Here is a 14,557-nt window from a genome sequence, read left to right on the forward strand (position 1 = left end):
TCCCAGGACACAACTGCTGATTTTGTTAACTCTACTTTTTGATAAAATATTCCAAGCTGATGACCCCAAATCACTGACAGCAAATAATGCAGCCAAAATTAAACACAGAAATAGCTTGCCCTGCACCATGGCTGTATGACCAGAAAGCGTCTTCTATCTCTCCTATAAATAGTTTTCCTGAATAACCACTGCTAAAAGTCTTTTGACTGATAAAAATAGCAGTGTTCTTCCAAATTCCGAAGGACAAGCAAGGAACCTAAAAATTATTGGTGCTCAAAAGGTGACTGCGTGTGAAAACTATGCTAAATCCCAAGGCAATGACTGCCTGCACCCTCAGCTCTATAATTACATATTGTATGCATCTTGTAAAAACAGTCACTACTGCTCCTGAAAGCAGGCCCATTAGCCTATTTTTGCAAAATATTCAAGGATTTGCATCCATAAATCTGAAAGCAAATCAGACTCTACGCACGTAACAGATATTATGCAATCAGTAATATAGAATGAAATTGAGAACTATGAAATTCAAACACGGTGGCCATCATGTTTCCTTCCTTTGCAGCAATTTCATGGAACTGAAAAACCTCCTTCTTCACAAACATTATTTTCTTGTTGTTATTTTCTGTTGTTGTTAAAAATGGAAGTTTCACATATCAGCCCAGACGGGACCAGAGTTTTTAAAACCCTTGGCAGACTGGAGGACAAATAAATTCTGAAAACTCGGATGCAAATAAAAATAGCTCAATGGGGTTTTGCCTATCAACTGGTATCGCCGCATGAAAAGATAGTTCATATGAGACGGTGGCAAGAGGCAGCAAAGGAACATATGGTGGGACCTGTGCACAAACACTGTGTTCCAGCCGTTTTTTAAAGTTCTCCTACCTTCAGAGACCAAGATTAACGACACAGTGGTTTCTACTTTGTCCAACCAAAAGGAGGGAAAAATGAAAAGGATAAATGTCATGAGTAATATCTCTAAAGCCACCAACAGCATAAAGTGCATACTTATTTTGCCTAAATTGTTTGAACTATCCCAGCCAAGAAAAGGTTTTAAGTACCCTACTGGGACAGATGCGAGGCGGCAGCAATAGAAGCCACACTAATGCAATCCAGGTAACACAATCCTGTTTCAAAAACACGGGCCGGCTAATTACAGCACTGCTGAGTCAAGTTTCTTAGCCATCGCAGCCCACAGGAACAGGTCAAATCAAATGTTATTCAAACCACAGTCATATCAACCTTCTATATCAGAGTCACAGCTTAAAACCAAACGAAGAACTTAAAAGCTTAACCCATTCACAAGCAAAAAAGTGTTTTCGTTGCGGGTGGCAAGGTGAAGTCCTTGTCATCATTTAAACCAAAAGGAACCGTGTGGCAGAACAAAATACTTAGAGTTTCAAAGTTGGAGGACTATTTGGGCTAGTCCTTTGATCAGAACGCTTTCTTTTTTAATAAAAGGGTAAGGAAAATCTTGCTTAAAATAAGAAGTGGTATTTTGAAGAGGTATATCTAATGGAAACAAACAGCATAAAGCTTATATTTATTTTTGACCTTATTCATTTGAAGACTTTTATCTTCCATGGCAGCAAAAGCAATTATTTGAATGGCATACCTGCTCTGGCAGATAAACGTGTCCCTAATTCTACAGGCAGCACGCAACGGCACTGTATGTTAAAACTTTCACATCGCTTAACTTTCAATCAAATATATTATTAGTCACACCTGTATTTTTAATGACTACAAGGGAGAGGTATTTTATCAAAGAATCCAATTGAAATGTAATTTTGATAAAGCTACTTGGCAATTGGTATTGGGTTAAAGTCTAAAGAACCACATAGATTGAAATCAACAATCTTTTGATTGTTACGATACAGCAAAACCTCGAGGTTTTTTTTTCAGCTGCAAAACCATAAATGGAAGCGCAAAAGAGGTGAAGAATTTGAAAGACAAAAAGTGGTTTATTTCTTTGGTGGTAGTTGCTGCTGTCATCAAAAATCAATAGGACCATAACCCCAAAAGGGACTTTTGTGTGACTGTTGATTTCCTCAAGGAGGGGATCAGTCAGTCTTATCAGCAAGACTTTTCAGACTAGCAGAGGATGCTGGCTGTCTCCTGCCTGCCGACTGACAGTATCTATAAAGCTTCCAGGCCATTTAACTCCCAATGAGTAATGCCATGTAACGAATGGTTTATCATACATGTTTCCATACAATGAATTTCAATAATTAAAATGTAAAATGAATATTTGGAATGCAACTCTGCATAATGTGTGCACACACTGATTCAAAATTGCACCGAACGACTAAAACAGATTTATTGTTCTACAGTGATTTACTTGGTCATGTCAGATTAGTAATATGGATCTGTTTAAAAACACAATAATTAAGACAAGCAGGATAAATTAATCAACGTACAATACAGTATGAGCTGCAATCAAACCCTGAAAATAACGGTAGAAAATCTCGGTTCACAGATCTCTTTAAACTGCTTTTATGCATAAATAAAACCTTAAAATGTAGATGGATTACGTCCAACAGAACTACTGTAGCTAAAAGTGATAATGATTCAAACATTTTTCAAATAAAAGTTAAATATTTATAAGCACCCAACCACATTTCATAAATCACAAACTATTATTATTTTATTTCTGAAGCTTCCTGGCACAGCATGAGGACTGAGCCACAGAAAGTCAGGAATGAAAAAAATATTCCTTTAGGAGCATGAATCAGACACCAGACCGAAGCAATCCAAGAAACAGGCCTCCAAAGAACATTCCGCATGGCTTTCCCAGGGATCACGATCACTCGGCGCAACTCAAGTCAGGACCAACAGGCAAACTTCGGCTACGTGAATTCCTAACCCTGGCCCACGAGCCACACTGGCAGGTGTTTCATTATAATCAGGAATAAGAATCCCAGGAAAGAAGAGTGGTCCCTACCTGTCAATTATCACTGGATCTGAGGGAGTCTCATTTCGGTTGCCACAGCTTTTCTTGTCACAACAGCGGCTGTGGAGCAAAAGCGAAAGGATTTAGTACAATCATTACAATGTAAAATCATCATTTAAGCAGACAGAAGGTTCAAATTGCTGGGTTGCAAATGCTAGAATTACCACAAAGCCATACCTGGCAATCAACGGATCCCTGGGACAGAAAATTCTATTTGGGTCACCTATGGGTTAATGACCAGGCTTAACCTCTCCCTGAACAGAGGAGAAGGGAGGGAGAGGGGCTCTCCCCGAGCCACGAGTGACAGCCCTAAGATGGGGTCTCTCCATCACTGCCCGCAGTGTTGGCAGAGTTCAATGTGAAGTGCATTGTTATTACATCCATCCAATGAGAATAGTCAAGGTTGTGGGTGGCTCGAACGTTCTTCCCTCAAGATCACACTAATTGTGTGGAACGCGTCAATAATGAGATATGAGTGATTTCTCCCCCTCCAGTCACTCTGTATTAAGTGGATTCCTTTTTCTTTTTCGTTCTCTTTTATGGGCGGCATCTCCCTCAACCCCAGCCTTACCCCAAATCCTAAAGTAGTAACTGCTTGCTTTTGAATCATCTGCATGAAGATAAAGGCAAAACATAATGATTAAGACAAGGGAAAGGCAACATAAAGGAAAGTGGGGTTCACAGGCACAGTCCTCTAGGTTTGGGGGACAACACTGGCCACCACTTAAGTGTTCTGGAAACCGTATGGACGGTGCATCCCAAGTTAGCACAGCCCTGACGGTGACCACTCTTGATTAGGTCAAAAAGAGAAAAGCCATGGGCAAAGAAAGCACCCATAACCCAAACCCTACCCACTTGTGACCTCAAGGCTGCTGGTGTTTTTTGAAACTGAGAAGCTTGTAAAGGATGAAAGATTTGTGTTTTTGAAAATACCCGTGGCCAGCAGAAAACTATCCATTGGAGACTTCTTTGCAAATAACAAACGTGTCCGCTTGCTGGTTACACCCAGAGTTACACTATGGAAGCACATATTAGTTCAGTTAAAGTGGGGAGGTTATCCAAGGGTTAGACTTCACCATACACCACAAGCAAAATATGCACTTTTCTCTCACCCTCTTACACGTGCTTGGGTGTACACATACACAAACACACACTTGTCATTTAGTGAACATGCAGCCCAAATTTAGAAAGATGCTGGAGAGAATCAAACATGGAACTTCAATTTTGGGAGCCACAAATATTCTATACAGGGAATCTTTCACCAAAATTGGGAAGTCTCTTTCCCCACTGTAACTATATCTCAGAGAAAGTGAATCAGCTAATTTTGTTTGTGCCTCATGTCCTCAGAAAGCAATGGTAAGAATTCTATCTCCTTTGTCAAAGCCCAGCTAAAAACCACTCCACCCACCTGATCCCTTTCCCTTTCTGATTCAGAGGAAACTATTTCCCCTAGGCCTAAATTCTGCTATACCATTGCTTTGGGTATGGAAAGCCTAAAGTGTCCTGATATTTAAGAAACAGATAAGGGAAAAAGAAAGTAGGAAGCACAAGTAGCCAGAGTTGCATGTTCAATATATATATATATATATATATATATTTTTTAATTAAAAGCTAAAACTCCCAAACAACAGAGATTAGAAATGCTGGCTCCGGAATGAGACAGAGGTACCTATGATGCCTTGAGCAAAGGACTTCACCTCACAGTCTTAGTTTTCTAGTTGGTAAAATGGGGCAATTTGGGCACCCACCCCTAAGTGCTCAAGCACAGATTTGATGGAATCAAGACATAAAGCCTGTGCCCTGTGCCTGGCCTACTATGAGCCCTAGAAGGGCAACTTCACTACCAATCCCTGTGCCAGCCTCCTTCAGCTACCTCTTCTCCAAGTCTGAGCAAATCTGCCCTGAACTTTGTAGAGGCAGCCAGTCTCCAAAGCCAGGCCATTCAACAGAGCCCAAATCTCCATTATTTTGGTTGGTGGGGGAGGGAGGATGGATGGAGGGAAGGGCCTATTTCTTCTCCTTTTTCTTTTTCAAAAGCCGCCTGTGAACGATGCAAGTCCCTGGTGGTCACACTCTCACAAGGTCCTACCTGGATGAAATGCTCTCTCAGGCCTCTTCCAACAACCCTATTGGATTCTTTCCCTCTCTACTGCCACCATCATCAGCCAAGCCACTTTCATGTCTCTCTTGAGCTCCCACAGTGGCTTCCCACCTGGTCCCACCATTGCCACTGTGACTCCTCCAACAGCCAGAATGATCTTTTGAAAACATCTATGGGACGTGTCACTTTGGTGTTCCAGGCCAAATGGATTAGAACAAATCCATGACTGGGTGCCATGCCAGACCACCTCCCCACCTCCTGCCCCTTCTCTCCAGCTTGCCAAGCTCCAGCCTCACAGGCCAATTTCAATCCCCCTGATGTGCTGTGTTCCATCAGCCCTCGGGCCCAGGCCTGCGCAGGCCTCTCTGCTGGCCAATCCCATCTCCAACCCATCCCCAGTCAGTCAACCTCTCCTTGAAACCTCATAGCTCAGCCTACTCCTCCATCCTCAGAGTTTTGCCCTGACATGCACTCTTCATCTAAATTAGGCTCCTCTAGAGTGTTTTTCTTGTAGGGCACTGGATACAATAAAATTACATTATTGGGTGTGTATTTTTGCATCTTTCGTTAGATTTTTCTCCCTCTCTCATTCTCCTTCTCCTGTAACTCATGTGCTTCATGAAGAAAGAAAATGTCAATTTTACCTTCCTAATGAGTAGCATGAATCCTGGGATTGAATAAGAAAGCTCAAGTATTAGGTAATCAAAGGAATGAATGAATGAATGAATGAGTATGATATGCTGAGGGAGTGACAATCCAGGGGAATAATAAAGGACAAACAAAGGGGCCAAGTGACCCTCCAGATAGACATTGCTAAGGGAAGGAAGGTTCACTCCACATCACACTTCTGCTAACCCATTCCCCCAAACAAGTGCCACACTAGGCTTGAGGTGTGTCCCTGGACTTCAGCATGGTCCTCATCTCCTTAAAATTAAAATACCCCTGAGAGCAACCAGTTACATTGAACCATGCCTCTATGCTGTGCCCTGAAGGACCAAGGCAAACAGGCAGATGCAAAGAACAGAAGTGTAGAAGGAAGGATAGAACAGGAATGAAAGAGGCAGAATGAAGAAGAGGAGAATACAAATGAAGGGGACCAGGGTCACTTAATTCTCATAAAGAGAACTTCATGAACAGTATGAAGAATAGCTCAACAGGCTTCATGTTTCTTGAATCACTTCAATGTATCACACAGCCATATTGTGTGTGTGTGTGTGTGTGTGATGTGTGTATAAATACATACCCATATTTGTGGAATATATGGAATTCTATGCATCATTAAAAAAATAAAGGTGGGGTCTGATGTGCTATCATGGAAAGAAAGTGTACATTGTATTGTGAATTGAGGGAAACCAGTTGCAGAATAATGTGCATAGTATAATCCCATTTCTGGAAGAAAAAGGAAAGAGTGCAAGAGAAAGGGAGGGAAAAGAAGGGGGAATTGTTCACTAGCCTGGCTCACCCCTCACTTGGCACAGGATTCTAGACATCTCCCTTTGTCCCTGACGTCCCGTGCTCCCAAGCGCCTCAGCCTGCGGTACCTCTCTTGGCAATACCATGCTGTATTTCATATTGATTTGTCTTCTTTTGTGGTCTGTCTCTCTCACTTGAATTTAAGCCACACAAGCACAGAATCTTAGACTGTTTGGTCCCCCTCTACATCCCCAGCAACTGGAACTGGAACTGAGTCCAGCACACATGACTTCAGGAATCATTTTCTAATCAATTAATAGGATCTTCGAAGAGTTAACCTATGGGCAGGGGGTAAAAGAGGCAATGGGGAAGACTGGAGGATGTTTTATTTTCGTGATTTTTTAGTGTTCTGTTTTGTGTTGTAAAATTAGTTTCCTAATAAAAAAATTAAAAATCAACCACCATTAGGAGAAAGAAGGTCTTTCTTAATGCTAAGCTGCTGCCTAGCCCTGTGGCTTCCTAGATTCCTCCATTCCCATGACAGTATCTCTTGTCCATTGGGTTCTTCCTCCTACTCAACTCAAAAGAAAAAAGATGGGCTCCCATCTCCACTGCACACAAGACAGGCATTGACCCTGGAGGACCAGTAGTTGAAAGGAGAACAAATTCACTGATGCTTAAGGCATAAGAGGCCTCATACTGAAACAATCCAATAAATGAAACCGCTGTAAAGCACTTTCAGGGAAAAGTCACTGTGTTAATAAAAGGAAACACAGTGCTCATTATACCTCATTACCCAGTGAGACCCTCATTCATTCACAACCTTGTCTTTTAGGCTCCTACTATATACGCCTGCATGGACATGGCATATGCTCCCTAAAGCAGGCATCTTGCGGGGGAGATGGAGCTTGGAGTTTCCTAATTTGCTTTGTCACCAGAGCAGGATTTCCAGAGCAGGCAGTTGCCACCACTCTTTACATCCCTTCCAATCTGCAACCCAAGTAACAGAGGAGAGCCATGTGGCCAGCCACAGCAGGGGGTCCCTTGCACCTGGTAAGGTATACACATTGTGGACTAGAGCAGCAGCCCTTTCTCCAGCAGGACCACCATCTCCCAAACAGCTCAAGCAGAGAAAAGCAAACATAGAAGCTTCTGCCTTAATAGCCTGACACAGGCGGTGAATTTCTAGGGAACTGACTCACAGCTTCATAAATCAGATCAAGAGACACCGAAATGTTCCCTAATCATGGGACCTGTGGATCCTCATCTTGGACATGGAACTTCTTTCTCTCAAGAGAGACACTTGCAACTGGAGAAAAACATCATTTCAAACCCGGCTGCACAATAAGAAACAAGATGTCTTCCCTACTAGCCACGCATGTGGTGCAAGTCTATAATCCCAGTGGCTTGGGAGGCTGAGGCAGGAGGATCACAAGTTCAAAGCCAGCCTCAGCAAAAGTGAGGTGTTAAGCAACTCAATGAGACCTTGTCTCTAAATAAAATACAATATAGAGCTGGGGGTGTGGCTCAGTGGTGGAGTGCCCCCAAGTTCAATCCCTGGTATCCCCCTACCCCAAAAAAATATGTCTTCTGTACTTACTACAGCAACTAAAGAATGAAAATAGATGAATAATCTGATTAAGTTGTAAGGGTGGCTAGTTCCTAAGGAAGCCAAAACATAAAGAGACTCTTCTATCCTCTATCCTCTATCTCCCTCCCATCTCTTAAAGTATAAAGGTCCAACCTCTGCCTCACCTGGAACTTCCCCAAGGATTCCTCTTGTTGAGCATCTGTGACTCCCCATCCCTATTTAATTCTTCATTAACCTATTTAATGGTTTAAAAACATTGTCAAGTTTTCCCAGTCTCAATAAAGCAAAACCACCAGCCCAATAAGCTGTCATATAAGACCCAACTCCTACTTGAACCTCCTCTCTTAAAGTGTTCAGTGAACTGGCACTTTTCTGGTGCTCTTCTGAGTCTTCACACCCATGTGGATCTCTCCAGCCCATGTTATATGGACAACTTCCTTTTTCGAGATAAGTTCTTTTTATTTCTTGACCTGTGTATGCTCAAAAGGTTCTTTTTCCTCATCTCCAATATGCCCTCGCTCCTTGCTAATGTGACTATTCCTCAAAAATGTAGCCACAGCCTCTTCTCTTTCTACACATTCACTCTTACCAATCCCATCTGAGCCCATAACTTCAACTCTCATCATGGGGAAAAGACCTGTGAGTCGGTTACCTTTGACCCTTTGACTCTCTTTCCAGGTCCAGGCCCCAGGTCCACCCAACTGCAGACCACTCCACACAGAAATTCTGCCTGACTTCCAACATTCCTTCATATACCTGTTAAAATCCCTCATCCAGTTCCCCGCTGCTGTGACCACCTACAAGTATTTAATCCCTCTTCTGGACAGGCAGAGCTCTCTACCTCTACCTTTTATCATATTCAACCCTTTCTAGGGTGAAATCTAGTTGTCCGCTTACAGATCTCAGCTTCCAGGTGAACTACAGCTCTCTTACTGTAGGATCCAACTCTATTCCTTGAAGATTTGCACATAGAAGATGCTAAACAAATGAATGAAGGCATCCTTAACCACCAAAATGGGAATGCACAAAGTCTTTTCTTGCTTCAATACATAGTTCACTTCCTTTCAATAATCTCTTGTCATCATTCATCCTGAGAAATGATGTGTCAGTATTTAGCTAAACACTGAAGATATTGCTGATACTGCTTCCATTAATACTACATACTACTAAAAATAATAATAGACATTCATTATGGACTGTATCAGGCACTATGATAAGCAATTAGAAGGATTACAGCATTTAATCTTCACCACCACATGGGAAAGTTAATATTAAAACCTCAAAAAGAGCCCCAAAGGAAGCACAATGTATACAGGATGTCACCCAAGTGGCCATGGCTCAGACCAAGGGCTAGGCCAACTTCTCTGAAGAGCCAGGCTCTAGTGAGTGTCTAAAGGAGGAAATCAGACTAAGCCAGCAAAAGAGGAAGCAAGAAAAAGCACATCAAGGTGCAGGGCTAGCTTTGAGAACACTTGGTCATACAAGTAACCAAGCTCTAAAAACTGGAAGAATGCTTTTCTAAATTGGGAACCCACCCACTGCCATTGTTCTGTGTACTAAAAGTGGAGAAAACCTACTTCATCTAGCCTTCCCCAGATCACTGAGAACTAGGTTCACCTACTGGGTAGAACTCCTATTTTCCAATCACATTTAAACACTGGATGTCAGGATGCCTTTAGAAGCAAATCTCTTCTAGAATCTTACTCTAAAAAGTCATTCATGGATTCATATTATTTGAAGAACATCACCACCAGGTATCAGTATAACGTAATCGAGATTGGTATGCCAGATGCCGATTCACCAAAAAGGCAGAAACTCTCCCAGAATGCTACAGAAGAGCTCCATGTCATCAAGCAAGAAACGTTTGTCTCCAAGTGGTAACAATTATAATCCAATGGTGGCAGTTCTTTTAGCCAGCTCACGCAATGGGGTCAGCTTTTCTACAGAACACAATAGGTTTTAAAATTTGCAACACCTCAGATATAACTCTGTTTTTCTTTTTCTTTTCTTTTTTTTTCCTTTGCTTGCAACAAAACAGAATCATACCAAGCCCTTTCTTGTCGATCTAAATTCTGTGTCTCCTTTACCATAGCCAACATACTATAAATATACAGCTTTTGTGACATGAACGCAAAGTTTTATTGTGCAGTTAGCTTTGATAGAAAGCACTGCAGAAAGTTGTTTAGAAATTAAATATCTAAAACAAGCTATTTTAAAATCCAGGGCCCTCACTATTTCATGTCTGCAATGAAGAAATTTCATCTTGGGGAGAGCAAGCTGTCTTTCACACCATATGGCTAATGGTGGTGCATAGCAATTAGCCAGGCTGATTAATGGTGAACAGACTCTAATTTTATGCTTATAATTGAGCCTGCATTTGCACCCCTGGTGCAAATTCAGCACATCCCAACTTCCACTTACAACAGGCAAGAAATCAAGAGAAATAGGATGGTGTGGAAAGTGAGATTTTTTTTTTCCTAAAGCCCCCTAAAGAGCATCAGATTTGCAATTTAAAAGACTGTTAGCCACACAATAGATGACAGGTTTGTGTAATGGGGTCATGGCGGCCTGGTAAACAAACAGTACCCCTTACACATCTATAGGCAGCCAGGAAAACTGTAATCTGTAACATTAGCAAGATGACATTTTGAATATGGCTTTTCCCTCTTAGCCTCCTGGTACAAACAGCATCGTTTGCCTTCAGTGGCTTGAGAATTTTATTTTTGCTATTTTTATGTTTCTGAAAAATAGAGAGAACATCAGCAATAAAGCACACCAACCAGCATAATAAAGCACTTTGGACCAATGAATTTTAAAAACAAGAAAAATATAAACTGCATTAATAGAGGGTAGGCCTGTGTGTGAAAGGGATAATATATCTTTAAGCATTTCAAAAACAGAATTATTTCTAGCATAGACCAAACGTGCAGATACAAGATGCAAATCTATGATGTATAGATATTATTTGGCCTACTGGTTGAGATCCATCTTCCTGTCTCTTTTCTATTTTGCTAGAATCACACATAGAGGAACACGGAAAATTCAGTCTAATGACATGCTAATTGTAGGAAGCTAAAATAATAGAGAGATGATGGGAAAACAGGAAGACAAAGGAGGTCACATTTTAATGCTTTTCAAAATGGATTTTACTCATTTAATTCTGAGAGGTGCAACTCAGCTTTATTATACAATCATTATATGCAGCATAACCCTAATTTTGGCCTCATCATAAAACAAATCCATGACCACATTTTTGGATTCTGCTACTGCTTTAGAGAAAAACAATATATTTTTGGAATAATTAACAAGTTGTACAGATCACTGAAGTGGAAACTTGTGAAAGTTCTATATATTTTGAAATAATATATTAGAAGCATTTTTTTTGAAAAGGAAAAAATGAAATTTTTATAGACATGGAAGAAGTTAATATTTGGGATTTCACTCAGGAAGCACATTAAGCCCTTGAGTTTTATTTCCACCTGTAGAGTCTTAAGATGGCTTTCCCCCACAAGTCCATGAGCAGCATATAAGGGCCACCCATGCTGAGGTGGCAGCTGAAGTCCCAAACCAATTGGTCAGTAATAGTAGTAGCCAAGCACGCCTTATGCCAGGAGGAGGCTGCGTAGCTAATAAAGCAATTAGTAGCCTCTCTCTGATGCACAGTGGCATCTAAATGCTTTATCCAATTATTCAGAATATATTGGAAGCAAAGTGCTGGTATTATTTTACAAAGAATAAGACTAGGAGTTAAAAGGCTATTCCCTGGTCTATTCTCTCACATGTGGAGGTACCAAGGGTCTCATCCCTATTTTCAAATGTAGCTTTAGTCCGATTGCATGCAAAAGTAAAAACATGAGTAGGATAAATTTTTGGACTTTTTCGGGGTTCATCTTTGCTATCCTTCCAAAGGCTCAAAGCTCACAACCTCTAAGAAATATTCGCTACAACATCAATTACAAACAAAGAAGCTAAGAGATAAGATGAAAAAATCACATTCAGTTTAAGGAGAAATGATGTCTAAGTAGAGATGTTCATTCTGAGGGTGGGGATACACTTGACCACTGAGCCACCCCATCCCAGCCCTATTTTGTATTTTATTTCGAGACAGGGTCTCACTGAGTTGCTTAGCACCTTGCTTTTGCTAAGGCTGGCTTTGAACTCATGATCCTCCTGCCTCAGCCTCCCAAGTCGAAGATAGTCATATTTTTAAGTGGGAGAATTAAAAAGTAAAAACTATAACTTTCAAGTTTACCCAAACAGAAGCCTCGGGTAAGCTTCAGTAGAATGCTTATTCATTTTACTAACAATGCAGTTGAGTGCCTATATTAACATTAAAAGGATTATATTGTATCTTATTCAATTGAAAGGAAGAAAGGGAGGACAGTGAGATATCAAAATGGAGTGGGTGTCTTTCAGAGCAAAATCTAATAAATAATTGAGAACCACTCTTACACGTGACACATGGACTGCCAAATACGTCTAACAATTCTTTTCAGATTGTCCACTAGAAGCAAGATAAATGTTTACCCCCAAATCAAACTGAGCTCACTTACATTTGAGATACTAATTCATCTTCTCTTGGCTAATTAAAGAGAGAGACCAAGGTTTTTCTTACCTGCACATGATCTCATGTGTGAGCAAGACTCGGCACATTTCGGGGTTCTTGTCTTGGCCTTCATACACTATGGCCTGAAAGCAAAGGCATGATTGTTTAGCTATGAATGGAACCAAGAAGCAGAACAAAAATTATCTCAATCCAGGTCGCCACTGCTGAGGACCAATTAGGCCTTAGGAGCCAGAACCTTGCTGAGCTGATGGTTTCCAAATACACTATTCAGGATCACCCCAAATTGAATGGAAAACGATATGTCCTTCTCTGTCCTATCAACCACCTTATTATGATGCACATCTTTGGATCAGGGTTTGTGATGGACTTCTGTTGTCAAGACAACCATAATTCTTTTTTCAATTCAGAATAAAAATAAGCCTAATCAATAAGAAGAAAAAAACCCAGAAGACTGAATAGACTGAGATACTATTTATTTAAATTACAGAAAAGCATACAGTTGCCTCTTGCTTTACTACTCCCAGCCCCAAATTTTAGGGTTCTAGTGGGGAGCAGGAGAAAACAAGTGTGGGTGAAGCTAAGGCATCCACTCACTGACTGCATCCTTTCACAAAGGATTCAATCAATCAGGGAAAATCCCTCTTCCCACCATAGACTAAAAAAAAAGGCCCTCTCACAGGGTGCACATCCACCCAAACAGGAATACTTGCTAGCATATGCTGGGTGTGGTGGTTAAGCCACAGAATTATCTTCCTACATTACAAATTGCCTCTCACTCTCAAAATCCCAAACCACCTCACCAGCCAAGATGTTTTTGTCTATTTTTGTAATGTGTGCACAAACATTTTGCTTCTACAAAGATTCCCTTAGACCTCAGCTTCCTCACAGATCTAGATGTTCATACCTGGCCCAAAGAAAAACACAGGGCTATTAGCAGCACAGTATTCTGCACAGAGATATTTTTAGCTAACTTAACACTGCATCACTGAATAATACTAATATCACACAGCTTCAAATCGTTAATAAAATTACTTTCACACATTCACATAACCCTCAATTTCTTGGTGACAAAACTTAAATTAGCCAGAGACTATTATGTAGCACATAAAAATGCTGCACCGACTAACTGGTAGTTGGCTTTAATTTACTTTGTTTTTGATGCTGGAACATTCAGAGTATGCAAATGATGGGTACATATTAAGACCCAGTATGTAAAGATCCTTAGAAGAGATCCAGGTTATTATATCTAACCAGGTGGAAAAACAAACTTTGCAACAAAGTAAAAATTGAGGAGGAAATATTTCCCTACCATTGGCCCAATCAGAATCATGTTTTACAGCTAGGCTATCATAACCACATAGGGTTTTTTTTTTAATATTTTTACTTTGACATAATAGTAGACTTACAGAAAAGTGGCAAGAATATGTAAAGAAGTCCAGGATATTTGCTGCTCAGAGTCCAGAAATGCTTGCATTTCACTAAGTTGGCTTTATTCTTTTCCCTTTCCTCCCTAAAAAAATGTTCAGTAAACTGCAGACATGTCCTCAATATTTCAGCCTGTATTTTCTTAAAATGAGGAATTCTCTTACATAACCACCATACAATTATCTACATCAGAAAATTAACATTGATACAATACAATAATCTAATCTCTGGACCTTCTTGAGATTACCAATTACCCAATAATGTCCTTTACAGCAAAAGAAAATCCAATACTAATCACTGCATTCAGCTGTCATGTCTCCTCTAATATGAAACACTTGTGAGCCTTTGAATTTCTTGACATTGACATTTTTGAAGAATACAGGCCAGTCATTCTGCAAAACATCCCTCTATTTGGGTTGATCTGAGTTTCCTCAGGCTCAGATTAAAGTGATGTACTTCCAGGTGGGAATACTATGGGGTGCTGGGGAACCCTCCCTATCAGGTCATACTATC

General features: G+C 40.7%; 1 protein-coding gene across 15 annotated transcripts in view; it reads right to left on the bottom strand.

The window, feature by feature from the left end:
- Ebf1 (EBF transcription factor 1) overlaps positions 1-14,557 on the bottom strand; it is a 400,988-nt gene that overhangs the window by 373,103 nt on the left and 13,328 nt on the right. For all 15 annotated transcript variants that reach the window (XM_078051753.1, XM_078051755.1, XM_078051738.1 and 12 more), the window contains exons 5-6: positions 12,668-12,741; positions 2,939-3,007 (exon numbers count right to left, since the gene is read on the bottom strand). In XM_078051753.1, coding sequence (XP_077907879.1) covers positions 2,939-3,007; positions 12,668-12,741 — 143 coding nt within the window. The remainder of the gene's footprint in view (positions 1-2,938; positions 3,008-12,667; positions 12,742-14,557) is intronic.

This window comes from Ictidomys tridecemlineatus, chromosome 1 (genome assembly GCF_052094955.1).
Source record: "Ictidomys tridecemlineatus isolate mIctTri1 chromosome 1, mIctTri1.hap1, whole genome shotgun sequence".
NCBI classification, from domain to species: Eukaryota; Metazoa; Chordata; class Mammalia; order Rodentia; family Sciuridae; genus Ictidomys; species Ictidomys tridecemlineatus.